This window comes from Myotis yumanensis, unplaced genomic scaffold (genome assembly GCF_028538775.1).
Source record: "Myotis yumanensis isolate MYYU_CA2020_CCGP unplaced genomic scaffold, mMyoYum1.0.hap1 SCAF_9, whole genome shotgun sequence".
Taxonomy (NCBI): domain Eukaryota; kingdom Metazoa; phylum Chordata; class Mammalia; order Chiroptera; family Vespertilionidae; genus Myotis; species Myotis yumanensis.
This window is the reverse complement of record NW_027223760.1, coordinates 16,471,087-16,492,558: the sequence shown is the minus strand read 5'-3', so window position 1 is coordinate 16,492,558 and position 21,472 is coordinate 16,471,087. Positions and strand designations below refer to the sequence as shown.

General features: G+C 38.5%; 1 protein-coding gene across 4 annotated transcripts in view; it reads right to left on the bottom strand.

Moving 5' to 3' along the window:
* CPED1 (cadherin like and PC-esterase domain containing 1) overlaps positions 1–21,472 on the bottom strand; it is a 280,292-nt gene that overhangs the window by 133,213 nt on the left and 125,607 nt on the right. For all 4 annotated transcript variants that reach the window (XM_070423793.1, XM_070423794.1, XM_070423792.1 and 1 more), the window contains 5 exons: positions 19,985–20,154; positions 15,400–15,470; positions 13,648–13,698; positions 9,017–9,203; positions 7,852–8,020 (listed from right to left, as the gene is read on the bottom strand). In XM_070423793.1, coding sequence (XP_070279894.1) covers positions 7,852–8,020; positions 9,017–9,203; positions 13,648–13,698; positions 15,400–15,470; positions 19,985–20,154 — 648 coding nt within the window. The remainder of the gene's footprint in view (positions 1–7,851; positions 8,021–9,016; positions 9,204–13,647; positions 13,699–15,399; positions 15,471–19,984; positions 20,155–21,472) is intronic.

Sequence of the window (21,472 nt, the reverse complement as noted above, 5' to 3'; positions counted from 1 at the left end):
AGAAGACTAATTCTTAGAATGCCAAGACAGAAACTTCAAATGAAAATGTGTGTATCCGGCAGCAGGCTGTCCCCAGGGGAACTCGTCCGCATGCTGGCAGAAGCCACGAAGACCTAATTCTCTTCCACATTGTATTGGCATGACTGCGCTAACGGTAGGAAAAGTTTGTTTCCTCATGTAAAGGAAGCAGATGTGACTGGGAGAAACATGGAGAACAGATGTGCTGAGCCAAAAGCTTTATTGGAATGGCAATTTATCTGACCGTGAGTTACATAAACTCGCGGGCTGAGTGTTCAACATCATTCTTTTTCAGCAACTCAGAAAGATAATTTATATAAGCACCAAAATAGATCACGGATTAAAGAATACATCACTCTCACCTCTGCTTGCTTTTTAAGAAAACTGTGCTAGACAGAAATAGGCCAGCCTTCGATGCATGTCAGAGCTCGCGGGCCACTAGGGAGGCCTCTACGTGCAGCATGCCTGTGCAAACTGCTTCTGGAAATAAAATCTCATTGTTCTCACTGCCACATGGGATTTGGAGAAGCTGGGGAAGGATTGCTCAGTCCCTGCACACAGAACTTGAAACGCTTGCAACGGCTAAGTCAAGGGCACTGGACAAGACTGGAAAGAAGGCCTACAGCCCAGGTCACTGATGATGGGATGGATGCCTCTGCTACGATCCCTCAGGGAAGTGGGAGAGTGGGGACCCCCCCATGAAGCACAGTGGGAACAGTGCCCGGGCACACAATACTTTTAGGGGCCCAGGAAGATGCTTGAATTTCCTTTAAAATTAGAAGAAAAAAATAAACTTTTTAGTCAACAAAAACAGTCTCTATCCATAGCATTTTTAACACTCCAAAAAATATATTTTGTTTTATTCCTTTAATTTGGTGTTTTTCAATAATTAAAGTCACTCTTTTTTATTTAATTTAAATTATTTATTGTTTAAAGTATTACATGAGTCTCCTTTTTCCCCCATTGACCTCTCATTGACCTCTCTCCGTCCACACCCCAGCACATGCCCTCACCCCCCTACTGTCTGTGCCCATTGGTTATGCTCATGCATGCATACAAGTCCTTTGGTTGATGTCTTACCCCCTCACTCCCTGCCTTCCCTAGTAGGTTGGACAGTCAGATCAATGCTTCTCTCTCTCTGGTTCTATTTTTGTTCATCAGTTTATGTTGCTCATTATATTCCACAAATGAGTGAGATCATGTGATATTTATCTTTCTCTGACTGGCTTATTTCGATTAGCATAATGATCAGAAAGGATATATGCACTCCTATGTTCATAGAAACACAATTCACCATAGCTAAGATTTGGAAACAGCCTAAGTGCCCATCAGCAGGTGAGTGGATTAGAAAACTGTGGTACCTCTACACAATGGAATACTACTCTGCTGTACAAAAGAAGGAATTCTTACCATTTGCAACAGCATGGATGGAACTGGAGAGCATTAAAGTTACTTTTAATGATTCTCCTTCATGGACTATAAAAACAGATAGGATTCATTTTTAAATGATAGATGCTCTTATTTTTAAATTTTATTTTTCAAATATAGTTTACATTAAATATTATCTATATACAGTATAACAGCAACATATTCATCTTCATATCAAAATTGTTGTAAAATAGAATTTTAAGTGTTTTTGCCACAGACAGAGCCCAGGACCCATGAAGGTAAAAACTGCAGCCCTGTGGAAAGCCCAGTCCCTCACTCTCCTCTCTGACTCCCAGCCAGTTCCCCCGTCCCGATGCCTTTAAACTCCAGCCTCCTCGCCTGCCCTGGCTGGTCTGGCTCAGTGAATAGAGCACTGGATTGAAGGGTCCCGGGTTTGATTCTGGTCAAGGGCACATAGTTGTAGGCTTGATCCCCAGTAGGGAGAGTGCAGGAGGCAGCCAATCAATGATTCTCATCATTGATGTTTCTCTCTCTCTCTCTCCCTCTTCCTTCCTCTCTGAAATCAATAAACACACACACACACACACACACACACACACCAAAAAACCCTCCAGCATCCTCAGTATTATTGGCTCCTATTTTTTTGCTTTTCTTTCTCTAGATACACTTGCATGTAATCCCCAGAGGCACATCTGTATAAAAAGAGTTTTCATGATGATGATGATTCAATATTGACTGAGCACTTAATCATGCACTAAACTTATGCTAAAACATTGCATTTATGATCTACTTAACTGAGTCCTCAGTACAACTTTATAAAATAGGTACTATTACTAGTTCTGTTCTTAAAGAGAGGGAAACAGATTTTAGGGAGCTTAAATGCCTTATACTCGGACACACAATCAATTACACCAGGCAGAGGGGACCCTCACATCAGGTTCCCTTGTTAGCCATTATGGGCATGGGTCTTAGAGTCAGTCCATGGCTTTTAACCAAGTTCTAGTTTAGAAAATGTCCTGAGGTACTTTGTTAAGATGCAGAATTTGCTCTGATGAAATAATTTCCACAGAGGAAACAGGCTCTCACCCCTTTATAGAGCTAGAACCAATTCTGACTTTTGCAATGACAGCACTGAGCATTTCTCTACAACAGATGCTGTTGTCAAAAATTAAATCACATTCCTCTGGAATATGGAGGCACACAAGGTAACTGTAAGCCACTAAAATGAGTATATCATTGATATTACAACTTTAGAAGCAAGCATATCTTTTTATTCAGTAATTATTGATAAAAGGTCTTCTGTTCTTTCATTATAGATATTTGCTAACATATTAGGCAACTATAACTTGAGTTGTTTGGTAATAGTCCTCCGTGGTGTTGGAAAGGTGCAAAAAATAAGTGGGAAAACTGTAAAGCTTTTCCAAATGCTAGAACTGGAGCCATTCACACATCATTTAATAACTCAGCATCTAGATCGCTAATTATTTTTTAAAGAAAGCAGCAAATGCCCATTTTAGATGGGTCACTAAATGCTGGACAAGACTTTTCTTCAAGTCTTGGCGTTTTCTCTTTCCTTGGTATCTTCCTTTTATTAATAGCAATTTATTTTAAAATGAAAGCTGTTTCTAGAAATGAATTCATGAAACATATTCTCCTACACTTCTGATATATGATGTAGATTTTATTTATGGCTTTATTTTGGCAAAAACACTTTTGGGGCAAATTACATATGAGACCATAGATCATCTATGGAAATCAACATCTGTGGATGCTATATTGTTATCCATGTAATTTTTTTTATTTAGACAGAGATATTAAAAGAAATATTTCCTCCTAGTATCTTAATTTCCTTAGAACATAAATATATTTTATTAATTCCTAAGCATGATATATCCTAACCATAATAGCAGTTTATTACTTTCTAAATCTTGCTTCCTAAGAGCAAAACATTATGCTACTTGGGTAAATCAAAATGAAATAACAGTCTATGTATCTTATATGGCTTTTTAACATCTTATTAAGAGTCATATTTTCTATAAATGAATGCCTATTTCTGATTAGAATAATTACATTAGCCAGAAAAGAAGGCCCATTAATAAGTAGAATAAAGAACATCAGAGTAGTATCACTGATGAGAAAAAGATAGGAAGGCTGACGCTTCAACATTTAACATTGAAGGATTACCTCTAAATAACTCATACCACTACAGAATTCTTTTTAAAAAAAATATATTTTATTGATTTTTTACAGAGAGGAAGGGAGAGGGATAGAGAGTTAGAAACATCGATGAGAGAGAAACATCGATCAGCTGCCTCCTGCACACCCCCCACTGGGGATATGCCTGCAACCAAGGTACATGCCCTTGACCGGAATCGAACCCGGGACCCTTGAGTCCGCAGGCTGATGCTCTATCCACTGAGCCAAACTGGTCAGGGCACTACAGAATTCTTAATAGAAATAGAAAAATAGGACCTCTCATTGGTCTCTATCAGTGACTCTCAACTGGGATTGATTTCCTATGAGAGGACATTGTGGATTGTCACCGCTTGGAGAGGGGTGTACTACTGGGATCGAGAGGGTAGAGGGCAGGGATGCTGTTAAATAAACTTCCTACAATGCACAGCATAGCTCCCCAAAACAAAGAATTATCTAGCCCTGCTATCAATAGTGCCAAGATTGAGAAACTTTATTCTTAATCTGGTTGTTTTATGTAAGTCAAGTAAATTAGCTCCTTTCCCTCACTGGTACTAACATAACTAAGAGTTGCCTCTGTGACAACCATATACATTCCAGTTGATGATATAATTAGATACAGACTCTAAACTAGAATAGTTATTTATGGCTAAGTAGGCACTTAACAATGTTTGAACACATAAAGGATACAAATGTCTATCAGAAAATTAATTAAATTAGCCTATTATTCACCAAAAAGTCGTAGTAATTGATTTTTTAATTGACTGGCAAGCCTTGTATTTGCTTTCTCTTTACTGTCAGTCTTTGGTGAGAGGATCAAGTGAATAATTGGCATTCAGAAAGAAGTTGAGAGAATGAGGGAAGGAGAAATTAAGAAGCTGATTAACCACAAATTAGAGTCTCCTTTTTGGCCATTTGAAGGCAGATTGCTTCTTACATTTGTTTAAAATTTAATAATTGAGCCCATTAGACCAAAATCTAATTTGAAATGTAAGGAGGAATTGTAATTTTCCCCCTTAACCAACAGACAAAATATAATTACAGTTTAATTCATTTCCTTTTAGGTTCCCCGTAAGGCTTTGGAGATCCCACTAGAACAGCCTATCACTTATCTGCAATAGTTGACTCTGGACTTCAGCCTTAGGAATACAATGAAGGAAGGCACTGTGGATGCTAACAGAAGAGAAAAACAATTCCAAAGACCAAAAGTTTTTGTCTCATAATGCATATCTAGTTAGCTATTAACGTCAATGGAAATTCTGAAATACCTAAGAAGTGATGGGAGGTAGGAACTTTTATCCCTCACTCTTTGTATTCTAAACTTCATCATGGTATCAACTTGCAGTGGAACCCACAGACTAATGAAAGTAAACCTAAATGAGAAATAAGGAAAAGGTCTCTGGGTTAGGATTTTAACTGGAGTGTCTGGTGAGAAAACCTCTGCGATGCCTTCTCCCAGTTCCTAGGGAATGGGGCTACAGTAATCTACATTATTTATTCATTACCTGTTCAGTCATTTGGCAGTTTATGGAAGGAAGGCTAAAAAATACTAATGCTTATTAGACGTCTTTCCATGTTATAGAATACAGTACTGCCGGGGAACCACACAAAAACTTTTAATTAAGACCTGGAAATTATTCTTATACATGACTGAAATACTTTCCTTCAATCACCTGTAAGACACATCTCACAAAAAAAGTTCTAATATTTTTCTTCGGATCATAGTAACAAATGCCTAATATTATCTACTGTCTAATGTAATAATAGCATGGTAATTAACTGGTCTTAATCAACATATTATATGAGAATGGAGACATATCTTGGAAAATAATAGCTACTTTCCCCATTAATGCTTTTATCTTACATTGTTAAGGTATAATTTATATCCAAATAGATAATTTATAATAGCCAAATACATTTTATGTATTTTACATACAGTAAGTTACATAAATCTTAAGAGCATAGTTAATTAATCACATTTCTATATACCTACATACCAAGTGGTTTGGGGGAGCTATATAACCACCCCACCCAGGTTAAGATATTTGCCCCCAAAAATTCACTCATGCTTAGAGGTACCCATACCTTCTAGGTAACCGCTATTTTGATTTCTATCACCATAAGTTAGTTTTATCTGTTCTTAAACTTCATATAAATGTAATACAGTATGTCTTATGTCTGGCTTCTTTTTCTCAACATAGTGTTTTGGAGATTCTTCCATTTTGTGTGTATTAATACACACAAATGTCTCAATAAAATTATGTTAAATTGGTTTACCCCTTTTCTTATTGAATTGTTTACAGCTTTGAGCTATTACAAAGACAACTCATATTAAGAGATCTTGTGCCTTTCTATATCAGCTCCTGACAATTTTTCTTGATTCCTTTTCCCCTAGATCCGTGGTCGGCAAACTGCGGCTCGCGAGCCACATGCGGCTCTTTGGCCCCTTGAGTGTGGCTCTTCCTAAGCCTTAGGAGTACCCTAATTAAGTGAATAACAATGTACCTACCTATACAGTTTAAGTTTAAAAAATTTGGCTCTCAAAAGAAATTTCAATCGTTTTACTGTTGATATTTTGCTCTGTTGACTAATGAGTTTGCCGACCACTGTCTTAGATCATGGAGAGTTACAAATGTCAGAAAAAATAGCAGATGGCACCAACAGATAGTGGTCTGGCTGCCAATCTCCATGGTCACCTCTTGCCCCCACTCACCCCACCTAAGGATTCTGGGTTTGTGTAGAGGGGGCTTCTCCCCACTTGACTTCCTCGGGCAGTTCTTCCTGCCGGCAGACCAGGCCAACACCACTCTCTGAAGGACAATGGCACCTGCTTGCAGTAGTTTACTGTCTTTGGCTCGAAAGGGTTACTCCCCAAGTAAAGCAAACTGAAGAGTGGTAACTGAGAGGAACATGTTTTCCAGTTGTCTCCATAGTCTAGCCCAGTTTTTGCACAGAAGCATATTCAGTAGCTATTACACAGAGAGGATGTCCAATAGGTTTGGAAATGCTACACACTGTAGCTTCTCCTTTGGAAGATTTGCCATTTCAATCAATGTAGGAAAAGGGCTGAGAAGTCCCACCATAAAGAAACCTACTTGCCATTGCTTCATAAATGTATGTGGCATGGACCCTAATCTTTTCCACCTTGTAAATTCACCTGTTACTATCTTTCAGAATAATGGTTCCATCCTGCCTGCTTTAGAGCAATCTTTAGGCCAATGTGAAAACCCCTTTGAGATGATGGTAGTTCATAAGTTAAAGATATGTGTTTCCTTGAAAAATATCCATCTCAGTGATGGGCACCCTTACAAAATAGTATTAAACTCTGGGGAATAGATGAGACTGTGATGGTGGTGAGTAGAGAGGGGAGGATACTGTACTTGGCCACTACATGCAAGAAAACATGGTAGATACATACCACTCACTGAGTCCTTGCGGGCCATTATTCTCTTACTGACCCTCTGTGCTTTCAATGTTCCAAGTGGCATAAAAAATCCCTGTGACATGATGCATTTAGTTATACTTGCTGAGTGGATTAGTACATATGATAATAGTACCAATTATTACTTCCCTAGAATCACCCATAGGGAGGGTATATGATGTGAGGAAATGTAGAAGTTTATGCACAGAATCCTAAAAAAGGAGGAAAAGACAGAGGAGAGAATAATCAAACAAGACAAAGTCTCTGGGCAATGTTTACCCTCCTCCAAAATCAATAGGCTACAACATAGGATGTGTTGCTCACAAGAGAAACTACAGCTTTTCGGAACGATCAAAGCATGAGAAGTGAATTCGAAATATATCTACCCAAGCAAATTCAATCTCATTCATTGGGTATCCCATCTGTAAAATAGTTCCATAAATTTTCCTCTCATTCTTTAAAATAAATTCTGCCGAAAGTAGTTTAAAATTTCAAAGTAGATCCAGGGACAAATCCAAGAAACACAGCACAATTTGAAAGGGAAATATAAAACCAATTTCATAACTAAGTGTGAGTACTCAGACTTTTTTCATATTAACCACAATAGATCCACTGAATTCAGTCAGTTCAAGGAAGAGCCACCCACTAAAAAGAAAACCACTCATAACAGGGTATCTTAGGTACCTGGCTGAGACTCCTGCTTTTTTGAAATGAGACCACAGTTTGGATTGAAAGACATACTTTTCCCCCCAACAATTTTCATTTGGCATTTTTCACCTGGGTTATATCACTTCCAAGTCAATCCAAGTGCAAAGGTAAAATTCACTTACCTGCACAAAACCGCATGCCATAAAGTCCTCAAACAAGGGCAGACTTGGACGGTCTTCTCGATAGATGGTGAGTTTGTACGTGATCATGGTCTCACCCTGGGCCGGAGATTCATCCACCACAAGCATTGAGATTCTGTTTGTTCCTAAGCCCAGAGGGTAGTTGGCAAAGCTGGAGAGAGAAATGTCTATTCAGCCCAAACGAATTCATACATTAATATTAAGTGCCTGTGATTTGTCTGTATGATTTCACAAGAAACCTAAAATGTGAAATAAGTATTTTCACTTCTGTTTCCCAGTACGTTGGTTGGTACGCTAGGAGTTATCTTGCTAAGCAAGTCATGTCTCCTATAAATGTAGGAAAGGGAACTAATATTTATTAACCATCCGTCAGGGTAATACATTATCTCATTTAACAGTCACAACAACTCTACACAAAACATTGATTGTCCTCATTTTAAATAGAGAACATAACCCAGAACCAGGAAACAAACTGCCCAAGTCACATGGGAGAGTCAGGTTTGGGACCCAGCTTTGTCTGGCTGATTGCTCTTTTCTTTCTACTACATTTTCTTGGCTCCCAAGGATACAATAGCATTTCTTTCCCTACAGCATGGGAACATAAATATCTTCCTTGCTATGGACACGGATATCAAAAGGTTTTATCTTCTGTTCAAAATTACAAACAAAATAGTTGGTGGCTCTCAACAGAGTCAGAAGAACAAAATCCCAGTGAGACGAGGAAAGTTAACGTGACTCTGTCCACAACATGTTTATTAAGTAATCAATTCCTGAATATTCAAAAACTTGGGGTGTTGGGTTGGTAGGAGGCCACTGTTCAGAGGGATTAACTCTTTAGCAATCTAAAAACACGAGGACAATAATAAACTAACCCTCCCTTAATGAGTCCTCTTTGATATTTCATAGCACAAGATCCACTCCTGTTAGAACATGGTCACCAAGATCCTATAAAAGATTGCTCATAGATCAGCAGAGCGCTGATGTGTTCTTTGTAACCCCATGACCCCTGAGAAGTGGAAAGATTTCCCACCCTGTTAGTCTCTCCAACTGATCTCGTGCCTCAACGTTTCCGAACCACCTGCAAAGGTTGCCTCGAATGTCTGCTTCCCACTGTGACATCTTCACTCAGCCTGGCAGCATTCCATACCTTGGCCCTGCCCGGTCATGCAGGTACACCTTGCACTGACAGTTAGAAGTCTCCACGCCAATTGTCACGGTTACCACATCAAAAGGGACTTCAGAGTAATAATCTTTGATCTTCGGGTTAAATTCCGGACTTAGTTCCAAATGTGGCTGTGTGAAGATCTGCTTGATATGACATTGGATGTCTTCATCTGTGTTGTTTTTTTAAAAAAAATGAAAAGGAAAAGACAAATTGGTCAGAGTGGATTTGTGACTGCTATTTGTCAAATTTTGTAGAAGTTGGCTCATATAGCAGCTATTGACTTTACTTGGTGTCACGGAGATCATATATTTTGTTCAGCCCTTTAAGCTTTAAAGTCACAGGAGGTAGGAAAATGTCTCTCCAGTGGATTGATAACATGTTCATGGCATTTACTGCATATGTTAAGCAACAGTGAATCTGGGGTGATGACTCTGTGGGGTGGTGACAGAAGAGATCCAGCAGGAAAAGAGGAGAATTTCTTACCAGGAAGTGTCATTAAACTGCCATTGGATTGATAAAGTAGCTTGTAGGTAGCAGGATGGAGCAAAGAATGTGTACTCTAATCTTATACCAAACACTCAGATCTTATACCGAACATCACAGAGGTCCCTGCCCCTGTCCTACCCCAGGCACCTCAACCTAAGAAAGTACAGTGAAGTGTAAGAAGGAGATGCGATTTACTGCTCAATCCTACTTGATAATTTACATATTACTTCATACCATTGATTCTAAGCCATTTTAAAGAATGTTTCTATTTGGTAGACTAATTTTTACAAAGTTATCTTAACAAGCAAAAATACCAGCCGAGGCTAAATTATATTGTGTTCATACTTGGAGTAACCAAATTACTCAAAAGAAGCTTAGCAAATGTTTTTCAAAAAATATTAACAAGTCTTTCATTCCATAAATACTTTCCAACCAACAACAAGGTTTCAGTAAAGAAAAATGTAAAAAAACAAAAAAAGAAATTCTATAAAAATTGGTAAAATGAAAGTGTCTTCATACTGCCTTTAAAATACAATGTTCAATGATGTTTAACAACTTAGCAACCAAAAGATAACAGAATTCACTGCAGGGAGTTATACAACTGAGCTTAAAAAAATGATTATCTTATTAACTGTTGCCTCTTCCTCCATTTTTACATAGAGATCACAATGAATTTCTTTTTGTTGTTGTTATTTTTTCCCTTTATTGATTAAGATATTACAAATGTGTCCTTATCCCCCCAATGTCCCCTCATACCCCCGATCCTGCCCTCACCCTCACCCCCTGTTGTCCACATCCATCGCTTATTCTTATACAATGAATTTCTTAACATCAACTCTGATTATTTGTCTCCAGTGTTTTAATGTTTTCTCATCACCTCTAGAATCCAGCTCAAGCCCCGAATGAAGCAGGCGAGGCATTTCACAATCTCTTCCTTGCCTTTCCTGCTGTTGCATCTCCCCTTCTATCCTGGATTTGTGCTTCAACAGTACCAGCATTTTTTATCTCTTTGACAGGCATGGAGAGGCACCACCAAATTCACGGTGATGGGTACCACTAGCCTTAGGAATATGTTATTCTAGTTCTGAGAACTAGGTCACAGTATAACTCCCATTGTTCATGAAAATGATGAAAACAAAAATATCTGTACATTTCTGACCCACACTCTATGGTTTCCTCAGGCAGTAGAAGAAAAAACTATTCAGGTATAAATTAGGACCATTAACAATGCAACTGATATATTGTAATTTCATTGTAGGAAAAACTCTTAATGAAAAAAAAACCACTAGTCAATTTAGTTGAGGAAGTCAGTGAATTGAGTCAACTGCCAGCCTGACTAATTTTTTTTTTTTTTTTTTATATTTTATTGATTTTTCACAGAGAGGAAGGGAAAGAGATAGAGAGAGTTAGAAACATCGATCAGCTGCCTCTTGCACATCCCCCACTGGGGATGTGCCCGCAACCCAGGTACATGCCCTTGACCGGAATCGAACCCGGGACCTCTCAGTCCGCAGGCTGACGCTCCATCCACTGAGCCAAACCGGTTTCGGCAAGCCTGATTAATTTTATTTATTACATAAAAATTCTATCTGGCTGGTAGATGTAGGTAGATTCCACCATAATTTTGATGATCACACCAGCTCCTAAATACTTTATAACAAATTAAAACATAAAAGAATGAGGGTGAGATTACATTATTAGATTTCATCTTGAAAAGGCCCATACCTTTGTATTCTAATTCAACCGCTTGTTAAGAATGCATTTACATATTTAAAGACAGAGAAGCAAGGATCAGAGATGCTCAAACCTGAGAGGGAAGGTAGGGGAGGGTAGGGGTAAGGGAAGAGATCAACCAAAGGACTTGTATGCATGCATATAAGCATAAGCTATGGACGCAGACAACAGGGGGTGAGGGTGAGGGCAGACTGGGGGGATGAGGGGACAATGGGGGGATAAAGACACATTTGTAATACCTTAATCAATAAAAAGTTTTAAAAAAAGAATGCATTTTTTTCTTCAAAGAATGTTTTCGGGCATAGTCTGTGTTCAAGGCACTGAGGTCAGCACAGGAAAAACAGGCTGTTGTAGCGCATGAGGCTGATGTGATGAAGTGGAGACGGTGACCCGACGAACCACTTCCAACCAGCTCGCTCAGTGGTAGGAAAGGCGCTTTCCAGAGGACCATTTCCTGGGCACCAAGGGCGTTTAAACGCTTGCACGCCCTCCTATGCTCAGACCAGTTAAGTAAATAACAAAATGGAAAGTGGGTGTTTTTTTCTTCAAAATAATAATCATAGGAGGTGTACTTCACTTTAATATATATTTTTATCAGTCGTGGAGAGTTCATTTCTCTATAGTTGACACCGTCACTTAACAGTGGAAGTGTCCAATGAGGCTCTCCCATTGCAGCATTGAAACAGCCCTCCAGGAGGTAAAATGCAGAATCTTACGTTTAAGCAAGATTTTACCAAGTCCCTGTTTGGGGTTTCAGCGGAAACTTCACCTCTGGCTTCCGTGCTGCATTGTAAACCCCTGCTTGAAAGCTGACTTAGGCCTGACGTCACATTCCACTGAATCATCCGAGTCGCTGCCTACAAACACGTGGTGTTGCCTTGGCACCCTCTCCAACCCAGTCCCAGCTTGTCTCTGGCCTGCTCACCTGAGTCTGCGGGGACCCCAGGATGTAGCAGGCTGCCTCATGTACTTGGCAAGTCCACATGGAAAAGCTATTTGAAGACTTGGTTGCTTTTAATGTGTTTCTCCTAACCACAGACTTTTATTGCCCTCTTGAGAGATAATCATAACTCATATTAAACACAAGAACACCCTAGAGTCTGAAATATAACCCCACCTGTCCTGAGGCATTATTAAGTTATCTTTAAAATCTCATACCACGAAAGTAGGAAGATTAATTATGAAGACACAGGTCAGACTCATTTTTTATTGGCATAAAAACATGAAAAGGGCCCTAACTGGTTTGGCTCAGTGGATAGAGTGTCGGCCTGCGGACTCAAGGGTCCCAGGTTCGATTCCAGTCAAGGGCATGTACCTTGGTTGTGGGCACTTCCCCAGTAGGGAGTGTGCAGGAGACAGCTTATCGATGTTTCTCTCTCATCGATGTTTCTAACTCTCTATCCCTCTCCCTTCCTCTCTGTTAAAAAACCAATAAAATATATTTAAAACAAAAAAACCATAAAAAGGGTGAAGAACGTATCTAACACTTTCACAGTATCTATGTCATGTTGCCTGATAAAAAAAAAGAGAGACAATCTCATATAGTTGCTTCATTTTAAAAATGAGAAAGTAGAAGACCAAAGAGGTACAGGGCTTTCCTGATGCTTCTTCAGCCTAGAGCCCAACACACAGCAGGCTCTATAATAATAAAAGTATAATATGTTAATTAGACCGTACGTCCATCCAGACGACCTTCCGGATGAAGCCAGGGCTGCGAGGAAAGCCCAGGTTCCAGGTGCAAGAGGGAAGCCGGTGCCAGCAGCCAGGGGAAGGAAGGCCTACTCTTGCACAAATTTCGTGCATTGGGCCTCTAGTGTCTATATAAAGCAGAGGAGCTAAGCTTGTCCACTTGAGCAGCCTCCAGGAAAAGCCGCACCCTCAGGGCCCCTCAAAATGAATTTGGAATATACTGGCCTTAAACAAGCATAAAATATTTTTATGCAAACGTGATAGATATTGACTCATTCAGAAACCTTGTATCTTCTGAAATTTTACTTAAACAAAGAGCCTAAAGATACACAAATATTTTGCCAGATAAGTATCACATGATCTCACTCATATGAGGAATCTAAAAAAACAAACTAAACTGATAAAATAAATCCCGAGACATAAAAACGGGGCAGACTGTCGAATCTGAGGGAAGGTGGGAGTGGATGGGTGGGAAGAGATTAACCAAATACTTTATATGCATAACCCATGGACACAAAGTGGGAAAGGCCCAGGGAGGGGAGGTAGGCTGGAAGGGGTCAATGTGGGGAAAAGGGTATATCTGTATTACTCTCAACAATAAAGATAAATTAGAAATTTAGAGAAAATAAACAAAATAAAGTGATGATTTATTCGAAGCAGAGCTGTGCCTGCTAGTGCTGCTGAAACCGCCCACAGGTACTCACCATTGCTGCAATGCACTTCTATGGTTGCATTCATAATTTGTTGAACCACAACTAAAAAATGTAAATTGAACACTTAATCACAATTTAAAAAGACACATTCAGGAATCTCAAACACAGCATAATTTAATAAATAATATTTTATTATTTAACATTATTACATCAGAAAGTACTTGTAAATTAAACTGAAAACCACAGTAAAACAAAACAAGTTATTTGGTTCAAATCTCACAAGAATGATTATTTCAAATAGGGAAATATTAAGGGGGCAATATGAATTGTCTAAATGCCATTCATTGCCTCACAGTGACCGCTCATGATTCCTTCTAGTTCTATAATCCTATGGCTATTATTTCCCAAATTATTAGAATTACAGCAATTCCATCCTAGTTGGGTCAACTGATACTTCCTCTAGCTTTCTGAATTAAAATACTTCTTAATAAATATTTACAGTACAAATGAGTGAATAAAAAAACAGTGCTTAAACCGTTCATTTTAAAGAGCACAAACTGGTGGGAGAGAGTAGAACGGAATTTCAGCTCCTCATCAGTCCTTCACTGGGCCTACTGATTCATTCTACTGAAGCAGCGATTTTCAAACTTTGGTGTGCCTAGAATCATGGGAAAGGCTTGCTAAACACAGAATGCTGGGTCTCATACCCAGAGATTCTGATTCAGTAGATCTGAATTTTTCAAGTTTCCCCCGTGATACTGAGGGTGCTGGTCTGGGGACCACACATTCAGAACCACTGTATTGGATTAAACCTTGATTTGTAGTAAGAAAACTTTGATTTTTTTAAAAAAATTGTAGACATGGTACTTTTTATTTTTAAAATCACAAATATTTTCTTTTCTTATAACCAAAAGTTCAGCATTTTTTAGAAAGAAAAAATTAGAAAATAAAATAAAATCAAAGAAAGAAAAAAATTAGAATTTATAGATAAAATACAAGAGAAGAAATAAAAATCACCATTAATTTTCCTTGAGGCTCATGTTGCTTGTTTTTTTTCACTTAACAATATATCAAAAATATATTTAAGGTCATAAATATTCTCCCACAATATTATAATGGATTTATAGTATTTTATTGGATGCTTACAGTTTATTTTATTTATCTGATCCACTAGGATTGCAATAGTGATGGTTTTTATTTATTTTATTAGTAATTTTTGTAATTAATTTTGTATACATTTTAAATGATTTCCTTAAAATGAATATCCAGAAGTGAAATTTCTGGTCTATAATAACAAGTTGCCCGGTTGGTGTGGCTCAGTGGTTGAGTGTTGACCCATGAACCAGGAGGGCATGGTTTGATTCCTGTTCAGGGTACATGCCTGATTGTGGGTTTGATCCCCAGTAGGGGGCATGTAGGAAGCAGCTGATAGATGTTTCTCTCTCATTGATGTTTCTATCTCTCTTTCTCTCTCCCTTCCTCTCTCTGAAACCAATTAAAAAATAAAGTTAACAAATACTATAAAAAAAGAATAACTTTAAAACTTTTCTTATATATTGTTAAATGGCCCTTTACCAAAGGTTCTGATTCATACATCTATCGGTAGCATCAGAATATTTATTTCTCTTCATTCTCCCCAACTCTGTTATTTTTAAGAAGGAAATACCTCCAAATATGAGGAAACAGCACTTCCTCGTTTAATTTTCATTTTAGATTGTTACTGAAGCTAAATGATTTTTATGTGTGTTTTGCCCATGCAATGCCAATTTTCATGTTCTATTAAGTGTGAGAATATCCTTTTACCTTTTTTATTTTCAGTTGCATCAAATGGCACTTGTGGTTTTTCAATGTTCTCATCCTCCGAGAAGGAATGCCTGCAAGTGCAATGCCAAACAGCTCTATCAATGAAATGAACAAAATCACAGAAATTACATCAAAAACACTATTTTTTTTAAATGTGTGGGCACAGTTTTGTTTTTTTTTTGCTGAACACAAAGAAACACTTTCTGGATTTCATTCCTTGAAACTGGCAAGCTTGTCTCAAACGAGGTGGGTGGAAATCTCATCATCTCTAATCAGCAGAAGCACATTTGAAGAAAACCAGGGGGAAAGTCGCTCTTCAGTCCAAAAGCGAGCAGTCTCTGATAGCTGGGGCCCAACAGAAGTGATTCGGGAACACACATTCCTACGGGAATCTGTTTGGCTGAAGTTATAGTCTTGAAGCAAAAAGCCTAACAAACACTCATGTAATCTAAGAAATATAAGTGTACCACGCAGAAAGGCGTGCCAAGGTGTCCATCCTTAAACTCATATTAACAGGAGTGAATGATCATGGTTAGTGATATCTTGGTGTGTTTGCCTCATTTTTCTGTTGTATAAGTAAATGCTTAGCCAGATTGCCCCTTAAATCCTCAAATTTTGGAACAAAATAATCTAAATTGCAGACAGAAAAATTGCTGGCCATGAAATAAAGAATACTGGGCATGCTGTGACTCGATTTTCCTGTGCTTTGTTGTGAATCTCCATTTCTACTCCAACAAAATAGAGATAACAATACTGGCCCAACTTCACAGGGAAGCTATTAGAATTAAATCAAATGCTTTGTGCGTAATTACATTTTATACATATTTATCATCCCAGATATGTGCTGATTAATATCTGTGGAAGAGATGAAGAAGCCATACTCAATTCCTTCAAAATATAAACATCACATAAGGAAATTAAGAAGAATCTAGGAATTAAAAATATTCCTAAATGTGTAATGCTTTTATTGCACTTTATTTTATTTTGTGTGTGTGTGTGTGTGTGTGTGTAAAATGAAGTAACTAAGGGTAAAAAATAATGTCTACAACTAACTTTAAAATACAGTTGGCCCTTGAACCATGTAGAAGTTAGCTCAACCCCCTGTGCAATTGAAAATCCACATACAACTCCTGACTCTCCCAAAACTTAAATACAGTTGCCCTTTTGCATCCAAGGATTCAACCAACCACAATTGAAAATAACATTTTCGATCTGCAGTTGGGAATCTGCGGTTAGGAATCCGTGGCTGGGAGTCTTAAAATGCTGTTTTTGATCCATAGTTGGTTGAATCTATAGATGCAAAACCCAAGGATACTAACAGCTGAATGTCTTTATTGAAAAAAAATAATCTGCTATAAGTGGGCCTGTACAGTTCAAACCAGTGTTGTTCAAAGGTCAACTGTATTTCCCTTCTCCCAAGGAACTAAGAAACAGATAAAGCAGGCATGGGGTGACATACGTTTAATTGAAGAATCTCTGAGCTCATATGAAGCAAAAACTCGAAGTGAAGCTCATAAAAGATACAACCCTGACCTGCACGCAAACCGGATTTTGGAAAGGTTACTCTCTTAATAAAAAAAAAAGTATTTTTTTTCCAGAGAGGAAGGCAGAAAGAGATAGAAACATCAATGATGAGAGAGAATCATTGACCGGCTGCCTCCTGCACGCCCCCTACTGGGGATCAAGCCCGCAACCTGAGCATATGCCCTTGACTGGAACTGAACCCGGGACCTTCCAGTCCGCAGTCCAATGCTCTACCCACTGAGTCACACCAGCTAGGGCAAAAGGTTACTCTCTTAATGGAATGAAATGTTTTAAGGCAACCTGTGGTGACTCCTCATTTAATTTTGTGAATAAATGATGCTTTCAAAATGTGAGTTTTCATGGAAAGCATGTGAATAGAGCCAAGTACACTTGCAACTCTATTGCAAGTGAAGTCAAAATTACCAGAGAGTGCACATTCTGTTCAGATTTATACTAATTCTGTTGCGACCTCTGTATTCTGAGCCTTGGGACACAGACATAACTGTCACTTTTCTAAACTGTTGCTTTTCTGACTTTATCTCTTTTCAACTTGTTGCTATAGGCAGTTGATCTTTATTTCAAACAAAATAGAAACAGAGGCATGGATACATGGAACAGACTGACAGCTGTCAGAGGGGCGGGGGAGGGAGGACTGGATGACAAAAGCTGAAGGGATTAGCCCCAAAACATCTATACATAATACACAGACACAGACAACAGAGTGGGGATAGCCAGAGGGAAAGGGGTGGTGGCTGGGTGGAAGTGGGCAAATGGGGGGAAAGGACTTTGCTTGGATGGGCACAGGATGCAGCGTGCAGATGATGTCTGGTTGAGTTGTACACTTGAAACCTTATGGTTTTGTAAACCAATGTCACCCCAAAAAATTCAATAAAAATAAAATCAAATAAAGGATGAAGTCAATAATCCTCACAGATAGTATAGGTATGTGAAATTGGTTTTTTCTGTAGAAAAAAAAATCTGGAGGTGACCATTGTGAAGATAAGGACAGTGATGAATGCCTACTCCTCACCTCACCGTCCTGTCTACCTGCCTTATGTACTGGAACAAAGCACCTTACCATGCTCGTGTAGGTCACCTCTGTTTCTATTAGTTGTGTGGCTTGAGTAAATGGCCCACATTCTCAGGACTTTAGTTTCCTCATCTCAAAAATGTGTACAATATTCATGCTCCTTGTACTACAGCATGGGTCACAATTAAATAAACATATGCTCACAGGTGAATTGCGAGATAATTACAATTGAGTATTCTTTCTTAAATTATTCTAAGAGCAATTTACTAGTTGCTTCCTGATAGAGATCTAAAGTTTACTCGTCTCAGTGTTAACTTAGATAAATCTGTCCACTCTATCTTGCTTTTCCTACAAAAAAATATTTTCCCCACTGCTGATGCTAAAGTGAACTATGGATTGTATAGAAACATGAAAAAGAAAGCACACCGCTGTTTGCTACTCGCCTGCAACGCAGCACGCTACGCACCAGTACATGGAGGTTCTCTTATGCAATCCTCTGAAATAACGCCTGGGAGGTAGTACAATCCATATTTTACAGATGTGGAAAAGAGTCTCAGGGGGGTCAAAACTTACCTGCTGAAATTAATATACTCCAAAGTTGGGATTTTTGAGTCTGTCTGATTCAAAAAGTTCTGACCTTTGCTAACTGCACTCAACAGCGACGATTAGTAACTTCCCTTGTTGAAAGGGAACCAGTTAGGGTTAGGGCTAGGGTTAGATTAGGGTTAGGGTTAGGGCTCAGAGTAAATTCAATATTCTGAATTTAAGGCAACTTCATTGGTTACCTTTACAACATACGTGGAACTTGAACAAAAAACCCCACTTATTGGGAAACAACCTTTCCAAAGCTTGCGTAACTCAAGGGAACTTAAGGAACAGTACTTAAATAGGCTTCTTGATCAATCAAGTCTGCTCTTCCCCCGTCAACAACGACAAAGGAGACATTTTGGGTGATTTCAGCGAGTGCAAGGAACCAACAATGGGGCACTGAGCTATACTGTTTCAAACCTAACTCTCAAACAAGCAAAACCTTCGGTCAGGCCTACTACTTCCAAGTATTGGGGGAATGAGACCAACTTCATAAAGCTGTGACAACTAAAGTGATTTCTTATCCCGAGAGAGGTCTTAAGAATTCTTCAAATATATAATTATTTGTATTTTTGAATTACAGAAAAAACAGCAAGCTTCTTATAGAATTGCTTTCTCTAGCTCCCGAGGCAGAAGGAAATGAAGTCCAAGTCATTAGATGTCGTTCCTGAGGGCGACAGCAAGAGACCAATGACTACCATGGCCTTCCTCTTTCATCTCCCCAGAGGCGTAGGCTTACTTCTGTCTTCCTGGCCACAGAAAAGCCAAATCTGCCTGTCATTCTACCATTTGAAGAGAAGCAGACCTAGCTAAGGCCTTGGGCACTGCCCTGTTCACCAGCGACAGAAGGTGTTAATATGTTCACCCGGTCCATCTTCCCTCTCACTCCTTCATTAGAATGGAAGTGAAGATGGGGGGCCAAGAAAGGTTTCTCCCAACCAATTATTTCCCTCTGAGGTTCTACCTTCTAAAAAAAATTTTGTGGCAGAAACGGACATTTTTATAAATTTGGATAGGTTTTGCCCAGAAAAAAGTCACGCCCCAAAAACCAGCTAAATAAATGCGTACACCATCTTGGGCTAATTCTGACTGACAGTTGATAAAACAAATCTCACCCAATTCTTTCTGCCTGATGTTCCCATAGCTCAAGGATATATATTATGAAATGAAATTAGATCGAAACTTTTAACTTTAAGCATTACTTTTTAGTGGCGTCAAGTTCGGTTGGTTTGAAACCCTGTTGGGTATATTTTTGTTACAGGGTTTGAAGACCACTGGAATCATTATGGTTTCAATGATTTCAAGAAGCTTATTTCCCAGAGCATGAATTTTTGGACACACTTGTTTTTGTTGCTTTCTTTAATTTAGGCAAAGCCTTTGAAATCAATCTTTAGACTAGAGATTTTTTTTGAATTGCACAATTCCAGTTTGTGGCTCTCTTACCATTCCAATGGATGTAACTGTGCCTTTTTATTCAGGAGCTGAAATTGCTCAAAAACATTTAAAAGAGAGGAGTGTTGGGTCAGGACTGAACGAGCTTTTCCCATAGGATTTGCAGTGTCATAAAATTCACGCATCCAAGACTGAATCCCGGGAGATGTTGATGGAAAGAGCTGAGAAGGAATATTCAAAGACAGAATATCAGAATAAGTGGTATACAATAAATTTAAAGGTAGTATTACTAAGAAAGTAGTTTATATTCAGATATTTAGAAAATCAGTATTTATTGAAAATCCATTTTCAGTACCATAATGTAATTTTCTGTGTAGTTGTCAAGGTAAATGCCACTTTTAATATGGCTCTCATTTTTTTGATGATCCTATTTCCAAATGGGGTGAGTTTTTGTTCTCTTTTCATTGAATGTAAATAGATTTCTCCTTCCTACAGATACCTGAAAACAGCTGAGTAACAGGGTGGGTCAGGCAGCAGGAAGAATGAGTAGGAATCCTCTTGTGCTACAAGTGAGTTATATCGAAGTGAGAGATATTAATCCTACCAAAAAAAATCTGCATTCTCTTTCAACTCTCACAGTATATAAATTGCTGTGTGCCCTTTCTCCTGTGAGGTAATTCATTAGTTCTTCCCCACATTCTGCCAAGAGATGTTCTTGACACTCACAACATCTTAAGTGATGAATTCCTGAAGAATGAGACCACATCTCTGATTATCTTTGTATAGTATGAAGCCAAACTGCCATGAGTGTAATACTATGTTTCCAATAATTAAAGTGATGATCCATGCATTTAATTATCTTTGGGGCAATAAGCTTACTTTGAACCCTTCAACATATGGGGCTAAATTATAAAACCAAATAGTAAATTGGTTATAACTCATACAAGTAGCATATGAATACATGATTTCTTATAGTAAGAAATAAATATTTGATCCAAACACATTAATAACATATTATCAGTGGATTTTTAAAAGTGCTGTGTTAAAATGTTTTATATAAACATCTTAGGCAGAAAAATACAAATTCATTATAATCTATCTATACAAGTGGCAGAACTAGAACAAAGCAAGTAATGAGAATGCACATATACGTATAAATTATCCTTTGATCAATAAATTAACAGAACCCAAGAAAATACATAGAAAACCATGGTATTTTTAAGGCTGAATCCAGTAAAAGTTATAAAAATTATTTAATTACTAGAGGCCCAATGCGTGAAGATTCGTGCAAGAATGGGCCTTCCTTCCCCTGGTTGCTGGCACCGCCTTCGCTCTGGCCTGGAGCCACCTTTTCGCCTTCCCATGCTTCCCAGAGGCCCGGAGCAGCTGGGGTGTTCCGTATCACCCCCGGCCACTCAGCACCTGCGTATGGCAAATTAACCTGCCAACTTTGTTGGATTAATTTGCATACTCACTCCTGATTGGCTGGTGGGTGTTGTGAAGGTACAGTCAATTTGCATCTTTCTCTTTTATTAGTGT